The 22,034-nt window shown below is 43.7% G+C and overlaps 1 protein-coding gene and 1 long non-coding RNA gene across 5 annotated transcripts in view; one reads left to right on the top strand and one right to left on the bottom strand.

The window, feature by feature from the left end:
- DOCK8 (dedicator of cytokinesis 8) overlaps positions 1–19,292 on the top strand; it is a 241,736-nt gene extending 222,444 nt beyond the window's left edge. For 3 of the 4 annotated variants that reach the window (XM_059888931.1, XM_059888930.1, XM_059888932.1), the window contains 5 exons: positions 1,381–1,617; positions 4,077–4,220; positions 5,455–5,561; positions 15,021–15,191; positions 15,566–19,292. In XM_059888931.1, coding sequence (XP_059744914.1) covers positions 1,381–1,617; positions 4,077–4,220; positions 5,455–5,561; positions 15,021–15,191; positions 15,566–15,626 — 720 coding nt within the window. In that variant the 3' untranslated portion in view covers positions 15,627–19,292. The remainder of the gene's footprint in view (positions 1–1,380; positions 1,618–4,076; positions 4,221–5,454; positions 5,562–15,020; positions 15,192–15,565) is intronic. The other variant, NM_001191532.3, reaches the window with a different exon arrangement.
- LOC132345954 (uncharacterized) lies at positions 8,333–11,826 on the bottom strand. Its single transcript, XR_009495570.1, has 2 exons — positions 11,605–11,826; positions 8,333–8,621 (listed from the first exon to the last, which is right to left on the bottom strand). It is a non-coding gene; the product is annotated as an uncharacterized lncRNA (long non-coding RNA).
- Positions 19,293–22,034: the final 2,742 nt, after the last annotated feature.

Here is a 22,034-nt window from a genome sequence, read left to right as displayed (position 1 = left end):
ACTCTCAGCGATGCAGCCCACGCCGCGCCTCCCTGCCCAGCCCCGGCTTGCTAATGGCGGATGCAGGCGTCTGCGCTGCTTCTCTGCTGGGGGAGTTACTGTAGGGCTCGCAATCTGTGAGTTTTAAATTGTTTATTTATTTCTTCTCCCTGTTATGTTGCCCTCTGTGCTTCCAAAGCTCGGCACAGATTCGGCAGTGAGAAGGTTTCCTGATGTTTGGAAACTTCTCTCTTTTTAAGATTCCCTTCCCGGGACGGAACTCCGTCCCTCCCTCTTTTGTCTCTTTTTTTTTGTTTTTAATATTTTTTCCTACCTCCTTTCGAAGAGTTGGGTTGCTTTTCTGGGTGCCTGATGTCCTCTGCCGGCATTCAGAAGTTGTTTTGTGGAATTTACTCGACGTTTAAATGCTCTTTTGATGAATTTGTGGGGGAGAAAGTGTTCTCCCCGTCCTACTCCTCCGCCATCTTGGCTCCTCCTCACTTTTCACTTTCCTGCACTGGAGAAGGAAATGGCACCCCACTCCAGTGTTCTTGCCTGGAGAATCCCAGGGACAGGAGAGCCTGGTGGGCTGCCGTCTATGGGGTCTCACACGGACACGACTGAAGCGACTCAGCAGCATACAGCCTTCTGAGTCTGACTTCTCTCACTTAGCACACTGCATTTGTGATTCACCCATATTGTAATGGTTCATTCCATTTAACTACTGAGTAGTATTCTGTTGTATGGGTGTACCAGAGTTTGTTTATCCATTCTCCACTTGAGGGACACTTGGGTTGTTCCTATTTTTTGTCTATTATGTATAGTGCTGCTATAGACATTTGAGTCCAGGGTTTAATATAAACACAAGTTTTCATTTCTGTTGGCACACACACCAAAGTGGGGTTGCTGGGTCATATGATGAATGTAATTCAACAGTATGAGAAACTGCCAGTCTGTTTCGTAAGGTGGCTGTGCCATTGTACATTCCCACCATCAGTGTATGAAAGCTCCAGCAGCTCCCTATCCTTGTCAGCCCTTGGTATTGTCAGTTTCTTTAGTTTGGCCATTCTAATAAGCATGGTTGTTCTGAAAAAAGCCAAGTTTTGCTTCTTCTGAATAGCAGTTTGCAAATTCTCACACCAAGTTTCAGTTGGGTCATGAGCTCTGCTAGGAGGGTCAGCTTGTGGACCTGACTTCACCCTCCCTTCGCCTTCTCCCAGTCCTGTCTCTCATCTCCTCGGGGGTCGAGAGGAAGGATGGCTAACAGCTCATGTCTCCCCTAGTTCTCTCAGCTTTGTGAGCACAGAGGGGCGGTACTACCTCTCTCTGTACCGCGGGCCCCCCCAGTGTGCCCTGGGTGGTCATGTGCAGACCAGCTCATCCTTCCCTTTCCCCACTCAGGCCTACATACAGATCACTTTCGTGGAGCCCTACTTTGATGAGTATGAGATGAAAGACAGGCTAACCTACTTTGAGAAGAACTTCAACCTGCGGAGGTTCATGTACACCACCCCCTTCACCCTGGAGGGCCGGCCTCGGGGTGAGCTCCATGAGCAGTACCGGCGGAACACCATCCTGACCACCCTGCACGCCTTCCCCTACATCAAGACCAGGATCAGTGTCGCCCAGAAGGAGGAGGTGAAGGCACTGGGGGGAACGGGCTTGGACGGTGGCCGTGGCTGAGCCAGTGGGCCTGGGTCTCCTCCCAGGATGATACACAGGTTGCCTTCATGCTCCTTCACGGCAGACTCACATAAAAATCTAAAAAGGGATGCCTTTGAATTATTATTATGGTGGTTATCCTCTCACTGTCATGGTGGCTGGGAATCCCATTTAGGTAACTGCATGCTTTATAGCACACTTGATATTTAAGTATATTCTATTTTAAAGTTATATCTTTAATGGAAATATATGTACACAATTGTAACATTTACTTTGTATTTATATTTTAATGTTAAATTACATGAAATATCAAAATTTTAAAGATTTTATTTAAATTTTTACATATTTGAAAGCTTCAGGTGATTCCAACAGCATTGTGTTGTTAATTATCAGAGACAGGAACAGCAAGTGAGTAGCCCCAAGGAGTTGATGTTGAGCTGTAGGAGGGCACCATGCCAGTTAGACAGGGGATCAGTTGTCTTCTAGTCCCAGCACCCCCCTGTGACGAGTGCACGAGGCACTTATCTTCATCAGTTTCCCTATATAAACGTTGATACAGGAAAGACCTCTTTCTCTCTCTCTTCTGGTTCCATGTGTAGCAAAAGACCTCAAATTCATGGATCAAGAAAATGTCTCAAGCTACAGAATTGCTGAAAATTAGACATAAGCATTTTCTTTTAGTTTAAAAGACGTACATGTGCATTAATTTGTCATTCATTTTGTGTAGAGTCACTGCCTTGCCTGTGATTTAGGGTTGGCTGATCACAATTCAGCATTGTCTTTCTTGTATAAACCTCACCCATGATGCAATGTCCATGTGTTCAGTTTTGGTTTCTGCAAAGCAGAGTGAGAGCTTAAAGAACCATGGAAAACAGCGTGAGAGCAGAATGCTTCTAGATTTTTATGACTTTTTTTTTCTGCCCCTAGCTTTTGACCGTTGTCTTGAGCACACCTAATAAGACAGGAATCTTTATAGCAACTCAGTTTCACAACGTCTTGCCCAAGCATTGGCTTGGTTTTCATAGAAACCACTCTTCTTTCCACACCCATAGTTCACCAGTTTATGCATTACTGAATTAGATTAGGTCATTAAAATAACAAGTATGACAGGCGTAAGCAAGTTGGTGAACAAACACAAATGAACTGTGGTGAATAACACACCTCCTTGTGCAGGAGCACAGGGACCGAGCTTCCTGGAGAGCTGCCCGCCCGCTCATGTGTTCAGCAACCACATCACAGTATGGGTTTCACAGAGGGCAAAGAAAGCCGAAACTGATGACTTGCCTAAGAGAAGGTTCACTTAAGGCATCTGCTGTATTTCTTACTCTTTTAGACTTCTGAGCACTGGGACAGGTTGGTACAGCACAGAAATAAAATCATGGTCTCAGTAATGAGTCCTCACAATTTTTCTTGGCCATTTGTAGTTCCTCCAAGAATGTCAGTAGGTTAGTTTGTTAAGGCTAATATAACAAAGTACCACAGATTGGGTGGCTTAGAAACAGAAATTAATTGTCTAATAGTTCCGGTGACCAGAAGTCAAAAATCAAGGCACTGGAAGAATTGGTTCCTTCTGAAAGACATAAGGGAAAGTTCTGTTCCAGACCTCTTTCCTTAGCTTGCAGATGGCTGCCTTCTCTCTGTGTTTCTTACATCATCTTCCCCCTGTGCATATCCATGTGTCCAGATTTCTTCTTAGATGGACATATAAGTCATGTTGGCTTAGGCCCATCCTAATGGCTTCCTTTGAACTTGATTACCCCTGTAAAGACCCTATCTCAGTTAAAGTCACATTCTGAAGTACTGGGGTCTAGGACTTGAACACCTGAATTTGGAGGGGACATGACTCCACCAATAACATTTACACCATACTCCAAACCAACAGAACTTAACAACTAGATTGACCCTGAACACAATTCTGTTTATCAAGAATTCACCTTCAAAGTGATTTTTTAGAGAAAGCACACATGATGCAAAAATCTTGTGTTATTGTGGAGAAGAAAGTCTTGATTACTGTGCTTTCCCAATTTTAAGTAAAGTAACTTGTTCAACAATAGGAAAGGAAACCTAACAGTGTATAAGAAACATGGATTTTGAATGTGGATATTATTGTGGTCAAAATCTGACCTCCCCACTTATGACTGGTGTCATTTTATGGCACTTCACCTTACAAATCCTTCTTTGATTGTAAAGTAGAGAGAACAGGAGGTTGTTTTAAAAAGTAAATGATAAATGTATGTAAAGCTTCCAGTACATAATAAGTACTCAAGAAATGTTAGACTCTTCCTTCGTCTTAACCTGTCAAGATTGTTCTAAATTGCTCTGAAAGCCTTCACTGATGCTTCAAACCCAAGTGTCCTCTTTGTCATAGCACCATGCTTGCTCATGGCGTATAAGACCCGACAATGACCTTCCCTACATTTATGTCTCACGTTCAGTTTGTTTTGACACCAATTGAAGTTGCCATTGAAGATATGAAAAAGAAGACTCTGCAATTAGCAGTTGCCATTAACCAGGAGCCTCCTGATGCCAAGATGCTTCAGATGGTGCTGCAAGGCTCTGTTGGAGCTACTGTCAATCAGGTAAGCAAAACTAGCTGGTGGCAGCTCCTCTGGTTCTCGTTATTTTGATTTTCATTATATGTCTGCACCCTCCTTCCTTGAAGTCAATGAGAAGTCTGATCAACATGCCAAAAGTGTTCTTAAACTTAGACTGAACACCTGAGGTCTCTTCAGCTTCATGTAACAACCAAAGGTAGGTAAGAAATCCTAGAGCTGAGTGGCCCATGTCTCAGCAGTACCATTTCCTTGGAGAAGTCTTCAGCTGGGGCCAGTTCTGGCATATGATCCAAGTGGAGTGCTTAGTCATCTCCACTTTAGGCAGAGTTGTTGCAGGGCTTGAGATGAATCTTAAGAATTCCATGGGAGAGAAAGGAAAGGGTCTAGAACATCAACCTCCTACGTCAGTCAGATGAAACCAGTACATCAGGAGCACTGCAAAGCAGGAGTGACCGGGAACCCTGCTTCTTGGGCCTCTTCAAAACGGACTGAGTCTTCTCAGATTCATTAGAATTCTAACTCCAGTCTCACCATGGAACTGATCCAGCCTCAGATGGAGGGAGTTCTAACAGTTCTCTCTGTCCAGTGTGCTTCTTTAATTTCAGAACTAAATCTACACACCTTCACACTCAAAACTCAATGAGTATCATGACCCTTTCCTCACCCTGCACAGCTGAACTCCCCTGCAAAAATTCTGTGCCCAGAGAATATCAAAGTGACAGAAATGGTATTCATTACATTTCCAAGATCAGAAAATATTAAGAAGCTTTTGCTTTTTTGTAATTCCCAATCTTTTAATGAAAATGGAAGACTTTATAAGCCCACAACCATGTGGATTATGCATATAATTTGCATATCTCTGACTCAAGCCAGATATTACACAAGATGGTGCTTGCCACTAGGGCAGCTAGACAAATGAATATGAATGGATGGATCAAGACAATCCCTATTTTCAGGAAAGCAACTCTAATCATATACCATTTGATGTAGTATATTACCTTTATATATGAAGGAAAATATATTATTAATAGCATTTGATTAAGGAAATACATTTATGCTTTTGAATATTCTCCTAAATCTGTAGACTCTTCCTAGGGAATCAACATTTTCCTAAGTTCAAGACCTTCCTTGATTTTTTGTTTCAGTTTAACTAACTACAAAATTAAACATTCAAACTAAGAAGTTGCTCCAACATGTTCTCCCAAGTAATTTCACTTTCTTTCCAACATCAGTAATGTTTTTCACTTTTTTCTATCAGGGACCACTGGAAGTAGCCCAAGTATTTTTGGCTGAAATTCCAGCTGACCCAAAACTTTATCGGCATCACAACAAGTTGAGATTATGCTTTAAGGAATTCATAATGCGGTAAGAGGGGAAATGACTGGGAGTTCAGTAGAGCTGTGGTTCTCAAAGTGTGGTTCCCAGGCCAGCAGCTTCTGCATCCCTTGAGAAATTTGCTAGCGAGGCAGATTCTCAGATACCAGTCAGACACACTGAGTAAGAATTTCCAGAGATGGGGCCCAGCAACCTGTATTTTAACAATGCTCCAGATGATTCGGACGCGTGCTCAGTCTGAGGCCTCTGCAGAGCAACACGACTTGCACTAGTAACTAACAAACTGCACGGTGCTTTCACGTTTATCGTCTCTCACGTGCCCCACAGTCACAGTGTAAATAGAGTAAGTCTTCATTTTACAAAAGAGGAAATGGAGGGTCAGAGATGGGAGATGATTGACTTAAGGTCACACAGCCAGTCAGTAGCAGAGTTGAGTTCACACCAGGTCTTCTGAATCCAAAGAGCCCACACTCCCTTCAGTTTGCTGATATTCCACAGTGCATTAGAGCCTGAGATTTCCTGGCATTGGCAGTCTTTGTAATTTCCCATCATACAATAACTGATTTTTAGAAATGTAAGACACTGCCTCAAACTGAGAGATAGAGTCAAGACTCTGTAAGTGGAAGTTTACAAAGCTGTCGTTGCGATGGCAGTTCCCACTGGCAGACAAGCCTCATCTCCACTCTTGAATTCTGCAGTGGAGCTGGCTGCCAGCGCAGCCTGTTGAGCCTAGATAGGAAGTGAGTCTTGGGGCAGTCTTGCAAGCTGCTGCAGTGCAGAACCTTAGAGCAGCATGTAAAGTATAGGAATATCTTTGTTTGGCAGATGGGGTAAAGGAGGCTAAAAGTTAAAGCTTGCTGAATTCAGTGAAAACTCACCAGAATGCTGTCAGGCCAGGTTTCCCTCCTTCACAGGCTTTAGTGAGGCGAACATAAATTTGCTATGTATAAAGGAGACATTCTTTGTCCTACAGCGAATCACAACTGCTTAGTAATAGGGGTGTGTGTGTGTGTGGCTGTGTATATGTGTATGCACGCATCCATATATGCGTACATACATACACATACAGAAATTATATTTATTGTTTTATATTTTAATTGCTTCCTGTATTTCCTAGCAATTTTGACATTATACCAAAACTAGATATTCTTCAGTAAATACTGCATTTTCATTAAAAAAAAGCCTAGAAGAATATTGGGAGAATGTTTAAAGAATAATGTATTTCCCACATATTTTCATTTAAAATGAGCTATGGGGGGATTCCTCAGCAAACCAGCGGGTAAGGTTCTGTGCTTTCATTGCTGAGGATGCAGGTTCAATCCCTGGGCAGGGAACTAAAATCCCACAAGCCATGCAGTGTAGCCAAAAAAGTAAATAAATAAAAACAGTCAATCTTAGTTTAACAATGAGTTATGGTGAAAGGCTCCTGATGGTGACAGTGACCTGGGCCTCTCTGGACCTCTGCAAGGACCTGTGAAATGGTCAATGAGCACATACACTGGGACTCAGGTGTGATAGTAGTTGTGGGAATGCAGGAGCTGGGTATTCCTCAGCTCCTGACAAGAGGATTTTTATTTGGCTAAACAGCAAAGCTATGCAGCTTGTGCTAAAAACTGTGGAGAGTGCAAGAAATACAGGGTTACGAAGTTCAGAAGAGAAGAGTTGGTTGCAGGCTGGAGTGACTGGGGAAGGCTTTATGGGATAACATTACTGACACCTTGTCTTGAGTATGTAGGTGGTAGGAAGAGGACAACGGGAAGATGGAGCTATTACTGGTAAAGGGACCGACAGGAGCACAAGACGCAGAGGCAGGGGTGTCCTTGGTGCTTCTGGGCTCCTCTGAGCTGGCAAGAGCAGTGCGTTCTGTGGGCACGCCAGCACAGGGAGGAGAGAGCCTGGGAAGACAGTGGTATTGCTAAATAAAGAAGTCTCTGAATAGAATATAAAATGTAAAAGGAAGCTTGCTAAGAGAAGCGATTTTCTGTTTCTTAGTTAAAATGTCCTTATAAATCTACTGAACAAGCATTTCTAATTAGCTCCCAGCCTGAGGACAAGTGACTACAAAGAGAACCAAGGCTGAGTCAAACCAGTCCCAGGCCAGATACACAAAAGGAGATGAATTTTCTTAGGGATGATCCTCTAGCAAAGTCATGTATTAGACTTTTGGTGGTGAAGTTATCTTTCTCCCCAGATGGCCTGCAAAACTGGTTGCTTTCCAAAGTCAAATCCACCATTTAAAATGTTGTTCTCCGACCCTTCCAGTGATTCCTATGGGAAACCAAGCTGTAGTCCTTCCCCTGTGCTGGGTGGGCTGCCGCCCTGTTCTGGGAAAGCCTCAAGAACATCTGTCGGTGCTTTTCAAACATTTGCTGTGCAAACAGATGACCTGGGAATCTTGTTAAAATGCAGACTCTGATTCAGTGGTTCTGGGGTGGGCCTGAGACTCTGCATTTCTAACAAGCTTCCAGGTGCTGCTAAAGCTGCTGATGGAACTGAACTTTGAGCAGAGACTGTAAAGATGTAGAGGTTGCTTGATTGCCCCATCTCACATTTTCTCCTCCCCTCCCCCTCCCCAAGGGCTCCATCCATCAGGTCCTGCCTGTTGTCACTCAGCATTTTCTCGCCTTTCCTCCCTTTAAAACAGTGAACATGCCATTACTTTTACACTTTTTAACAACTGTAGATGCCAGTTCATTCATTCAACAGTTATTGAGCCCACACTTTGTACCAGGCACCACACTACATGTGTGCCGAAGCGAAGTCCTAGTACAAATGAGACAAGGCCACAGGCGATACAGTACTTCTGCTCACTACTTCACTGTCAAAGTCAGAGGACAGTGACTTTCTTTCCACTTTATTTTACATGGATCAGAAGTAGTGGGCGAGACTGTGGGGAAGGTTGCATAACCATATTAAACTATACATTTACAGTTTAATACATAAATGATGATTAAACTCATCAAACTGTACATTTACAAGGGTGAGTTTGATGATCTGTAACTTATACCTTCAACACAAGTAGCAGCTGAGGAAACCTTCCTTTCCTCCATGGCTTAATTGCTTCTCAAGTCCAGTCAGCAAGCTGCGGCTCTGCAATGAATAGAGAAACTGTTCGCTCAGGTTGTCTGTACCAGTGTATTTTCTCCCCCAACTCTGCTGTCTGCAGAGGTGACACAGGAGTGGGAAATGTTTGGGCATGAAAGTGTTCCTGGGTTTGCCTTGAGTGAGCGCCAGCTTCGCAGCAGGCTTAGGCCATAGATATATCAGTAAGCCCAGATTTCCAAGGTGAACATAAATGAGCCTGGAAAAGTGAAAAAGTGTTAGTTGCTCAGTCGTATCTGACTCTCTGTGACTCCACAGACTGTAGCCCGCCAGACTCCTCTGTCCATGGAGTTCTCCAGGCAAGAATACTGGAGTGGGTAGCCATTGCCCTCTCCCGGGGATCCTCCCAACCCAGGGATTGAACCCAGATCTCCCACATTGCAGGCAGACCATGTACCGTCTGAGCCACCAGGGAAGCCCCCTATCAGTAAGCCTTCCGATGCTGACTGCTAATAGCGGAAATGTACGCTCCCGGTTGTACTGCACCTGGGTCCCACTGCTGGGAGGTGGCCTTTCTGACTCAGCTGTGACAGACTGGCTGGAGCGGTAAGGAACCTGGCAGGCTGACCTGCTGCGGCTGATGCTCATCCAGCCAGTGCTGCAGCTCTCCAGATGGTTGCCAAGCTGGGGCCCTGACCCCCTTCTGAATCATCTCCGGGTTTCAGAAGCCAGGATGGAGAGGTACAGCATTCTGTATCCCTCCTTTGCTCCCCAGAGCATGCAGACCATTTAAAACACTGAAATCTGTGCCAGTCTGTATTTTTAATTTTTCTTCTTGTATTTCTTAGCTTAAGCCGCTATAACAAATTATCCCAGATTGAGTAGCTACACAACAGACATTTATTTCTCACAGTGGCAGAGGCTGAGAGACCAAGATTAAGGGGCCAGCAGATTCAGTCGAGGTTCTCCCTCTTGCTGTCTTAACCATCTTCTCACTGTATCCTTACATGGTAGAGAGAAGCAGCAGACAGTTCTCTGGTCTCTTTCTATGAGGGCATTAATTCCATCATATGGGTCCCACCCTTACAGCCTAATTTTAACCTTCATTCCTCCTAAAGGCCCTACCTCCAAATCACATCACATGTGGATCAGGGCTTCAACATGTGGTTTTGGAGGGGACACAACCCTTCAGTCCATAACATGTACACTTTCTTATTCCTATAAAGACTAAATGGTTTTTAAATTTACTTTTATATTTAAAGAAAAGATAGCAGGACTCAATGACACCAGTCCCAGATTGCCTTTAAGGGATATTGTCTCAGATACATCAATAGAGTCTCACTGCACAAATGGTCATAGAGTCTTAAAAGGACTTCTGGTCTGTGAAGAGGAAGGAGAGTGAATTTGTCCAAGTGGCCAAAAAAAAAGCAACTGTGCAGTGTGGGTGATAAAAGAAACAGTTGGTGAAAAGTGATCTGAGTATTTGGTGGGAAAACAAAGCCTTAAATATCATGAGAGGCTGCTCCGGAGCAGGTCTGTGGTGGGAATGTTTGAAGGACTTGTGTCCCTTTTCCAGGGTCACAGAGACCTGTCTCAGTGGGTGTAGGAGGTTTGACAGAAAACTGAGAGCCGAGGAGAGCAGCACACGTGTGCACATGCGCACGCGTGCGCATGCACACACACACACACACACACCTCTTTGGACCCCACCCCCGCCTGGGTTCTGGGATGTTGCAGAAGGCCCTCAGAATCTGCTTCCAGGTATCAGACTCAAGGTTGGACATATTCCCAAGCCCATAGTCCCAATCTTGCCCCTTAAGAGGAGGAGACAGGGCCACTGTGGCTTACCCAAGGGAGGCACTTCATGGGCCCCTCTGGGGCAGCCCATCCGAGGTGGGTAGGGGGGCTTGGGAACACGGGTAGACCCAGCCGCAGCTGCCCCTTCTGCCCTGGGGTGCGCCCCCTGCCCCCACAGCGCCCTGTACTTTCACACGTGCCTCCCCATCTGTGTGATGCGGACGCCCAGAACTGTGTCTTCTGTTGGACCGTTACCTGCTCTTCGCCCTAGGAGAAGCAGGCCACACTGGCTGCCCAGGACTCCCCACTGGCAGCCACCCAGCCAGGTCTTCAAACACCAAGACCATTTCATCCCCATAAACCCACTGTATAGATGAAAGAAACGAGGTTGAAGGAGACTGTGATTAGCCCAAGGTCACACAGCAGCTAAGTGGCAGAATCAGGAATTAGACTAGTCTCCCAGTGAGACAGGCTTCCCCTGGGGTCTGGGGTTTGGTAGAGGTCAGGCTGGGAGGGAGAAAATGCTGGAGACGGGGTTGGAGAAAGCCACAGGGAGGTGTCCAGCTGAGGTGGCTCTGCCCATGGGACCCTCATATCCTCTGAAGCTCCTCCTGCAAAAAGGCCAGATGTTCTTTTAGCGCCTTGCCCCCAAATAATCCTTCCTTCCCTCAAAGGGCCTGGAACATATGTGTCACTCCAGTCATGGGAGATTAGATCAGTCAAGCCAATCTGATCTTCAGCATCTCTGTCAGATTCTTCCCTCATTGCAGCAGCTCAGGTGGAACTTGCTAAAGTGTTACCGGGAAGATGAGAAAAGCAGAATATCACAAATTGGGACTCCAGAGAGAACAGTTCCAACTTGAGACCAAAACCGCATGCCTGGCTTCTAGCTGGCAGAGCCAGGGTCTTTCCTAGGCAGCATTTGTGGTGTTGGGGTCAGGACTGTGGGCTCTTGAGCCCAGTCACCTGGCCTTAAATACCCACTCTGCCTTAACTAGCTTTGTGACCTTGGGCCAGTTACCCAACCTCAGTTTCCCAAGCTATAAAACGGGAATAAAATAGTAACAACCTCTTAAAGTTAGTATCAAAACAAAGAGAGTCAGTTCATAGAGCTTAGAATAGGACTTGGCACATATGAAGTGACTGATAAATATAAAATTACAGAGCAAATAGAAGTTGGATCTATTTGAGTAGGAAAGAGAATTAATCTGAGTTAAACGTGGATATTATTTACCAATGACTCATCTGCCTCTGTAAGGTTTGTACCATAACACATGATAGGGCTGACAAGACGTTGGCCTGGGAGCATGAGGATCTTGGATTTGCATCCATGTTTTTTGTCTCCAAAGGTATGTGATTCTGGACAGGTTACTTGATCTCTGCATCTTAGTTTCATCAACTGTGAAAAAAAATGGACCGGAATATAAAATCTCTAAAAGTACATCCTCATTCTCACACAGAAACAAATAATTTCTACACATGCTAAGCATTTTATATATTTAATTCATTTAACCTTTATAAAAATTTGTGAGGTAGGTTATTATCACCATCCTGTCCCAAGTGAAGAAACTAAGGCATGGAATGCATAAGTAACTTGCCTAATAAGACAATAAGTTGCAAAGCAAGATTCAGAGGTGAGTACTCCAGTTCCAGAGTCTGTCCTCTTAACTATTATGCAGTGCAGTTCTCTCTAGGCACTACATTCAGTTGCTAGTAACAGAGAAAGGAAGTAAGAGTGACTTAAGATAGAAACTTATTTTTCTCTCATATAAAATAAGATCAGAGATAGCCATCCCACAGCTGTGTGTTAGTCACATAAAGTCATCAGAGATCCTGGCTCTTCCCATTCTTTTGCTCTGCTGTCCTGGTTTTAGTGTATCTATCCTCATAGTCACAAAATGGCTGCTAAGGCTCTGGCAATCACAATCACATCCTGTTCATTTCAGGAATAGAAATAAGGAAAGAGCAAACATCTACACTCCTTTTAAGAGCTTTCCTAGTGACTTCATTTTATATCTTATCAGACATCCCTTTTTATAAAGGAGGCTAGGGAATGGAGTTTTCCAGGTGCGTATACCACCTGTGTGTGTGCATAGCCGCTCAGTTTTGTCCAACTCTTTGTGATCCCGTGGACATAGCCTGCCAAGCTTGTCTGTCCATGGAGATTCTCCAGGCAAGAATACTGGAGTGGGTTACTGTGCCTTCCTGCAGGGGATCCTCCCAACCCAAGGATTGAACCCAGGTCTCCCGCATTTGGGTGGATTCTTTGTCTGAGCCATCAGGGAAGCCCAGGTTTACCACCTAGAGTTCTGTTGTTAAGGAAGACAGGGAATGGATGTTGATGAAGCAATTAGCAATTTTTTGTCATACTTAGCGACTGATGGGTGAGCTGTGCTGAAGGAGCATTGCAGAGGAGGGAGGGCAAGAGATCCAGTGGGTGAGGGCTCATGGCCACCCTCTCTGTAGAAAAAACATCTGACTCCTTAGTTAGAGGCCTATGAGAGTTACTCCCCAAAAAACCAGGAACAGTGTTCTGAAAGCACAACTTCCTGTCCTTTCTAGTCCCCATCAGTCTGGTTTTTGTAGGACTCTGCTGAAAAACCCCAGCACATTGACTGTAAGAAAATGCTTGTGTTCAGTGAACTTGTCAACAAAGTGAACAGCAAAGGAGGGGGCCATCTGGAACAGTGGTGTCACTGGCTGCACAGTTGAGATGTTTGTGGACCTAATAAAAGTGTTACAGATAAGACCATTGAAAAAATTATTTGTAATGTACTTATATGATCCTGTATACATTTCCCGAGAGATCTGGCTCTTCTCTAGGAGGGAAATTTAATTCATGGCTCTCTTTCATTTATGAATTTAAATTAACATAATGAAAATTATTTTAATTTTAGTAGGAAAACCTAGAGATTATAATCCAGATGGAAGAAAGAAATACAGATAACATCTATGAAATACTTTGTTATAAAATTTGTTAAAATATAAAGTTACTTTATACAAATATGAGTCTTTTTCATTCTACCTATTAATATATTTGTCTTTTTAAAACACTATGTGTATCTGTAGATATTATGTCTTCTGATAACAAAGATCGTGGAGAGTATAGTTACTTCTGAAGTTTGCAGAGTAGCCCATCCCCAAGTTAGCAATTCACTTCTACAGGCCTCTCATCTGCCAAGGTTACAAAACTGGGCCTTGAAACTGATTTCATTTTACACATGGTGGTAGCTCATAATTGTTAGTTAAGGGGCAATAAAAAAATAATAAGGGGTGATGTAGATTTCTCAGGATTCAAAGACTATATACCTCCCCTTCCTACCTCTTCCCTGAAACCTTTGATATACAACCTTGGGTATACTACAATTTGCTTCAATTAATGTCAGACTTAAAAAATAGGTAAAAATCCAGTTGCAGAAAGCTTCTAGGGTGCATCGAATCAAACTTTTCTTCTAAAGCAGCCTGATTCCATGATGAAGCTGTGTCCATAGGTTTAATGTTGCTTAGGCCAGGTGGCTTTCCCCTGCCCCACAGCTACATGCCACCTGATTACTTTGTCATCCTGAACATGTGTTCAGTGCTAATAGGGAGGATTTGATAGCAAGGCCTGGGTATCCTTGTTGTTGCTGTTCAGTTGCTAAGTCATGTCCCATTGTTTGTTACCCCATAGACTGTAGCCCTCCAGCCTCCTCTGTTCATGGGATTTCCCAGGCAAGAATACTGGAGTGGTTTCCATTTCTTTCTCCAGGGGATCTTCCCTACCAGGGATTGAACCCACATCTCCTGCATTTGCAGGGAAGTTCTTTACCACTGAGTCACCAGGGAGGCCCAGGTATCCCCAGTTACACTACCCAAATCAAGCACCACTATTAGGAAAACAGTTTAAATCATGTTGATCATGGGAATCCAATGCACCTGAATCATACTAATCATTGTTGTAGTTCAGTCACTAAGTCATGTCCAACTCTTTGCGACCCATGGACTACAGCATGCCAGGCTTCCCTGTCCTTCACCATCTCCCAGAGTCTGCTCACATTCATGTCCATTGAGTCGATGATGCCATCCAATCACCTCTGTCACCTCCTTCTCCTACCCTCAGTCTTTCCCAGCATCAGGGTCTTTTTCAATTAGTTGGCTCTTTGCATCAGGTGGCCAAAATATTAGAGCTTCAACTTCAGCATCAGTCCTTCCAATGAATATTCAGAGTTGATTTCCTTTAGGGTTGACTGGTTTGATCTCCTTGCAGTCCAAGGGACTCTCTCTCAAGAGTCTTCTTCAGCACCACAATTCCAAAGCATCAATTCTACTAGTCATTGCATGTCGGCTAAGTTTCAACCATTGTGTTGTCCCTTCAAGGTTTGTTGATAGTAAATTCCCTTGGGTAAAACAGTATAAAAGGAAAGGAAAGGCTTCGTTATGTTTAAATAAGATAATTTTCTTCTTTGGTATGTAACATCCCGCATGGGAGACAGACTCTGGAGCTGGCTTTGCGGTTTATTGACTTTGTGACCTGAGGCGAGTTAGTTAAGCTTTCCATGTCGTAGTTCTTCACTGGAGGTCGTTATGGTTATAGCATACCTGTCTGAGTTAAATATACAAAATTTCTTTGAAATACAACCTCCTTTTCTCCCCCCTGATTTTGCTTCTCAGATGCGGGGAAGCCGTAGAGAAAAACAAACGTCTCATCACGGCAGATCAGAGGGAGTATCAGCAGGAACTCAAGAAGAACTATAACAAGCTGAGAGAGAACCTCCGACCAATGATCGAGCGGAAAATTCCGGAACTCTACAAGCCAATATTCAGAGTTGACAGTCAAAAGAGGTAAGAAGAAGGCAGGGCAGGGTAAAGGACAGTCAGAACTGCAGAGCCCCTGGGGGTGGGCGCGGGCCCTGGAATCAGAGAAGATGCCCGAGCGTGATCTGTCTGCCCTGCTGGCGTCCCGATCCTCCTGCGCCTTCTCCTTGACCTCTCGGGGCCCCTCCGTGTGGCCTTCTGCCAGCATCTTCCCAGGGCCTAATTATTGCCTGGGTTTCTCCTGGCATAGTGCAGAGGCATGGCCGCACTTCCCCTTGCTTACTTATTTACTGAGTTCCCCATGACAGATGTCCTTTTCTAGTGAATGATTTTCCCCCTCCCTCTCTTTAAAAGGCTAACTGATCTTTCTTTCCTCTGTTCTCTTCCCTCCTTAATTTCAGAGACTCCTTCCACAGATCTAGTTTCAGGAAATGTGAAACCCAGTTGTCACAGGGCAGCTAAGAAAAACTATCCTCACCCAGGAAGACTGGAGGCTCTGTGACCCTGGAGAAGGACCCGCTGGTGCCTAAAACAGGATATTTGCCACACAGGACACACCACACACTCCCTGAGCGGATGTACTCTGAAAGCTTTGGGACCCAAGTGACCGTGGGAGTTATACGCAAATAGGGTGCGACCAGACTTCAGACATTTGGCAGATGGAGATGCTGGAGGCTGGTTCATCAGGGGTGCCTGTGTTATTTGTTAAGGCGTGCTTTTTCACATAATTGTACAAAACAAGGCATAAATAACATCTCCTGCTGAGTGGTCAGGCACTGCCTAGCCAAGGGATGACTTCCTCCCATCTGTTTTTTAATTTAACCTGTATTTAGATAAATCCAAATTGCCCAAGGGAAAATGAAAAAGTTGTCCACCGACCTATTCAGAGTGAACTTGTCCCATCCCCTTTTTATGGGAAAAGCTGAGCTTGTTGGAGTACAAACATTCCAATGACTCTGTGAGGGGAAGGCCTACTAGAAATCTTAAGATCATGAAGGCTGGAAATCCGGGGATCGATTATTTGTGGACTTGCTTCCCTTTGGTAACGGTGGACTCATTGTTGTACAGTTATTTTTGCTTTCTTGTTCTGTTACGTTGTTAATTTAACACACGTTAGAGAGGTGCACACTCCAGCACTGATGGAGGAGATAAATGGTACTCTGAGTGACCCGCTCAAAGTTGTAGATGCTGCATTTACTAACATTGAAACAATTCTCCTCTAAAGCTTGGCTTTTTTTTTTTCTTACACTCACTCTTGTATCACTTTTTATTCTCTTCTCTGGGACCAAGTTTATTTTTATAAAAGAATAATACTTCTGCTTTCATTTCTGAACATTGAGCTGTCCGTCAGCATGTGTACATCAGCTAGAGAATATATTCAGCTTTGGATTCTTTGGACAAAGATGAACAAAGTTATTATTTGATAATTAAATTATATATATTTTTAATATGACTGATTACCTTGACTGGTACTGAAAACATAATAAGAATTGCAAGCAAAATGTTTCCTTTTACCACTTGTCTTTTTTGATTTTGACAACTCACAACTCTTTGGTAAAGCATTTCAGAGAAGAAGAAAGATGCCTAATTATGGCCTTGGTCAAACTGCTATCCAGGGTCACTCACACCTCATATATAATATTTAGTCTTGGTGGTCATGAGAGAGAATTTTGTTTGGATATCACAGAACTTTTTCGTTTATATCATCAGGTATGCATGAATTTATATTCTGAAAGAGGACATTTTTCTTTTAATTACTGAAACTTAACTAGTTTACATGGCAGACCTTTTGTTCTTTAGCCATTTGGGGAAGAACTCTTCCTAAAGTATATGATGTATTTAATTGTTTTCTTAAATGAGTACATATGACATGCTTTAGTTCCATGTGTTGTTTAGTATTTTCTGTGTGGGAGACACTGGGTGAGATCAAGGTCAAAGAATATTGTCACTGCCCTCCAGAGCCCCTCGGGTTAGTGAGGAAGAGCATCTGTATGGCTGTAGCCATAATTCACCGCAGACTACAAGAGGCAGTGTGGAATATAAACTTTTCTCAGTGACTCGAGAGTGGCCATTTTTATCAACTCCAATTATATAGTGCCTTCAGATATAATAAGGGTTAGGTGCTAAGTCATGTAGAGCTGGCTTTTAACTCTAAGGGTCCTAAAATCCTGTGACCTAAAATATTCCAGATTAAATGTCCCCTGCGTTCACTTTCCGGAGAAAGCAATGGCACCCCACTCCAGTGCTCTTGCCTGGAAAATCCCATGGATGGAGGAGCCTGGTAGCCTGCAGTCCATGGGGTCGTGAAGAGTCAGACACGACTGAGCGACTTCACTTTCACTTTTTCACTTTCATGCATTGGAGAAGAAAATGGCAACCCACTCCAGTGTTCTTGCCTGGAGAATCCCAGGGACGGGGGAGCCTGGTGGGCTGCCGTCTATGGGGTCGCACAGAGTCAGACACAACTGAAGAGACTTAGTAGCAGTAGTAGTAGCTTTCACTTTCAGTCTCTCTTGTGCTACAGTGGGTACCGCACGTTTCATAGGTACAAAAACTTGTGTTCACTGTTGCATTCCTGTCTCCTGGCCTAGAACTCAACACACAAAAGACACTTAATAAACATATGTTGAATAATTAAATGAATGACTGTGAGTAGGCCTGCTTCTAGACCAGCATTGTCCAATAGAAATATAATATGAGCTGCATATGTTATTTTAAATTTTCTGGTAGCTACATTAAAAAATCAGGAAAAGAAACAAGTGACATTAATTTTCACAATACATTTCATTTAACCAATATATACAAAATATTATCAATATGTACTCAATATAAAAATTATTGACAAGGTATTTTACATTCCTTTTTTCATACTAAGCCTTCAAAATTTGTATGTATGTATTTTATACTTAACAGATTTTATACTTTACACCTAATCTCAGTTTTAAGTTCAGCCACATTTCAGGTGCTCGTAGCCAGATGTGACTAGTGGCTACTATATTGGATGGTACAATTCTAGAAACTCTCAAATTTTATGATATGATGCCTCTGATCTGTGTGCTCAGATCATAGAATGGCAAAATAGGAATAGTGTCTAGAGTAAGAAAAAAATTCTGACTGCGAGCCCACGGGCTTACCTAGAAGTGAAGCTGGTAGAGCTGGCGAGTATGAACTCGTCACACTGGTTTAACTCACACTCTTCTTGAACTAACCCTGGCTCTTTTCTCAGCTCCAGATAGTTTAGTTGTTCTGTGGGGGTGTGCTCTGTTGTTTCTGACTCTTTGCGACCCTGTGGACTGTAGCCTGTCAGATGCTTCTGTCCATGGAGTTTCCAAGCAAGAATACTGAAGTGAGTTATTATTTCCTACTCCAGGGCAGTTGTTCTTTCTGTAATGGTTATAAGTGAAGTGGAGGCATTGCACTTACCCGAGTAATGGCATAAACAAAGAACTTGCACGTTGGTCCTCTGATTGATGATGATGAGTGATAGTCGCTCAGTCGTGTCCGACTCTTTGTGACCCCATGGACTGCAGCCTGCCAGGCTCCTCTGCCCATGGGATTCTCATGGCAAGAAAACTAGAGTGGGTTGCCATTTCCTTCTCCAATGATTATGTATCCTAAATAGGGGATTAAGAAAGAAGCATTTCAGACATTCCTAAGAGTAAAGCAGATTAGGCCTTTTGTGTCCTGAAAGTTAGAGAAAGCTGCTATGCGGTGATAGCCCATTTGATTTTACTTTGCAAACTTCTATACAAGCTTATGGGAGAAACCTTCTGATTAGCTTCATGCCTCCTTTCCTGTAACAAGGTGTTGAGTGCAACTGTCACCAGCTCTTAAGAATCTCAGGAAAGTGAAACCTGAATTTATTGAGTAGACCTGATTGGGTTTGTCTTAAATGCCATAATGCTATTCACTAAGAAGTCCTTTCCATAACAATACATTAGTTATAAAAGCAAAAACTTTTAGAGCTGTCACTGATAATTGTGTTTGCAAGTATGTTTGCAAAGACAGGGAGCTTTTGTTTTGCTTTAAATGTATTTTTAAATGCTTGTTATCTCAAATGTTGTAATGCTGCTACTAACTAAGTATTTTGCAAAAAAAAAAAAAAGACTAAAACTAAAGTTTCTCATATATTGCTGTGTATGTCTGCAGTAACCAGTGTACTCTTTTTTGGATTTAAAGCAGTGTTTCTCAATCTTTTCCACATTTTGGGTGTAAATGTTATCTACTAAGGCATAATGTAACAGCCAGCCAGCCCCTAAACTCGTTAATGTAACACAGCAGCAAACGACACCTGAGGCAGTTCCAGTGGATTAGATCAGTTTAGATGGGCAGCGTGACTTACGGTCTTGCATGGGAGGTTGCAGTCAAGACACTGGCCAGAGCTGCTTTCATCTGAAGGTTTGACTGAAGCTGGAGGATTCTGTTCCAAGGTGGCTCATTCATAACTTTAGAGAGTTGATGCTGGTCATTGATGGGAGGCCTCAGTTCTTCTGCCTGTGGACCTCAACCCCTTCTGCGTGGATACTCACCGACTTCCCCCCAGAATGAGCAGTTCAGAAGCAAGCCAAAAGTGGCAGTGTCCTTTATGACCTAGTCTCAGAAATCATACTCCCTCATGTCTGCCATATTCTAGTTTTCAGAAGCAAGTCACAAAGTTCAGTTCACTTTCAAGGAGAGGAGTAGCAGGCTCTACCTTTGGAATAGAGCAGTCTTATAAAATTTTTGAACATATTCTAAAATCACCATAACGGGGCACATTAAAAATTTGCATTTGTTGTCTCACTGGGGTAAATGCACAAAGCTACTTGCTTCCAGAGATGACCATCCCTGGCACTCTGGCTGTTCTGAGCCCCTCCCACGGGCTGGGGTCATCATGCTCAAGTAATATCTATAACTCAGCTAACAGGTACACCATGGCACCCCATTTAGGAAGCCTTAGCCTAAGGATAGTACTTAGCTGGCAATCTTTTGTAACGGACAGAAAACCAAACTCGAATCAGTGTTTTCAAAGGGGATAGTGGAGTTAATTGGCTCACTCAATAGATTAACCCAGATGTAGAATTGGTTCAGACCCATCTGGATTCAAGACCCATACCCCATGTCCTGGGCCCATCTTTCATCTCTTGATTTCTCTTCTTTGGCTCCATCCTCAGGCTTTCAGCAGTGCTCCCTGAAAATTCCAGGCTTATCCATCATGAAAAAGGCAATTGTGAGCCTCACAACCTCACACAACTAAGCTCCACAAAGAAAAGAGATTTTGTGTTCCAGGATTCCGAGGCAAAGTCTTTGGGTTCACTCTGATCGGAGTGGCTCAAGCTGAGCAAGGTCTCCCCTCACAGCAGAAGCAGGATGAATATCAACTCCAACCACAAGGCCACTGATAGAGAGACTAGTGGTTTCTCAGGGAACCAGGAAGAAAGAGGGAAAGAACCACAACAAAGCATTCTCCCTGCAGAACATTTCTTTCTCTTTAGTCGCTAAGTTGTGTCCGACTCTTGCGACTCCATGGACTGTAGCCTGCTAGACTCCTCTGTCCATGGGATTCTCCAGGCAAGAATATTGGAGTGGGTTGCCATTTCCTTCTCCAGGAGACCTTTCCAACCAAGGGATCGAACCTGGTCTCCTGCACTGCAGGCAGATTCTTTACCAACTGAGCTATGAAGGAAGCCCGCAGGATATTTGCTTTAAGGTAAATGCATTCAGAAGAAGAAACTTAAACTTGTCTGGCAATCAGGAGTACAGCTTATTTCATTTCATGTTCACAACCATTGACCTAGAAGCACCTTCTCTAGGAGGGGAGATGCAAGGAGATAAACAGTACATGAAGGAGGACCAAGAGCTAACCCTATCCTGAAAGAGTGGGGAGTAGGACAGATGGATGTGGGCAGTTTTGCTACATCAGGAATTGATCCTCTAGAATGTCTTGCCAAAAATGATGCAAATGACCAGGAATCAAAACAGCTGGGAGGGACATTGGGAGAAAAGTGAGAGCAAAAGGGAAATGGAATAAATTAGGTTTGAATGGAAAAAGTCAAGCATCAAAACTATGTCTTTCATCATAGTATGCTCAGAGCCTGGCCCATCATGGGTGCTCAAAAAATGTTTGTAAGTGATGTCAGTCCTAAAGGAAATCAACCTTTATTTTTCATTGGAAGGACTGATGCTGAAGCTGAAGCTCCATTACTTTGACTACCGGACGTGAAGAGCCAACTAATTGGAAAAGACCCTGATGCTGAGAAAGATAGGAGGCAAAAGGAGGAGGGGATGGCAGAGGATGAGACGGTCAGATAGCATCACTGACTCAAGGGACATGAATCTGGATAATCTCCGAGAGATAGTGGAGGACAGGGGAGCCTGTCATGCTGCAGTCCATGGGGTTGCAAAGAGCCAGACACAACTTAGCAACCAAACAACAACTGAATGAAGGTGGCCATCAGCGATGATTTCTGTCAGACTGTTCCTTTTCTGCATCTCTGGGCGAAAAGCACCAAACAGGGAAGACAATTAGGGTCAACTCACCCCTGAGGAATAGCCTTCTATTCCCTCTTGACTTTATCTATTATGAATGCATGGGCAAGAATTAAGAGGGTTTCCCCCCCTTTTCTGCCATTTTCCCTTAAATCACCTTAGACCTTATCCTTAATAGGAATCACAGAGCCTGGTTAAAAAACCAAAGCTCTGATGGTCGCTATGTTTTCTGCCGTAGTATGACTAAAGGAAGTTCAGCATAGCCTCAGTTGAAGACCATATGGAGAGCAGTCAGTCCACATTCCTGATCCTTAAGGCCTTGACGCTCCCGCACATCTTGGGGAGGCAGAGCTCTCTCTCAAATGACGCTACTGAGTCCAGCGCAGTTCCTGCTCTCATGAT

The sequence above is a fragment of the Bos taurus genome, chromosome 8, assembly GCF_002263795.3.
Source record: "Bos taurus isolate L1 Dominette 01449 registration number 42190680 breed Hereford chromosome 8, ARS-UCD2.0, whole genome shotgun sequence".
NCBI lineage: Eukaryota > Metazoa > Chordata > Mammalia > Artiodactyla > Bovidae > Bos > Bos taurus.
This window is presented reverse-complemented; position numbering and strand designations above follow the sequence as displayed.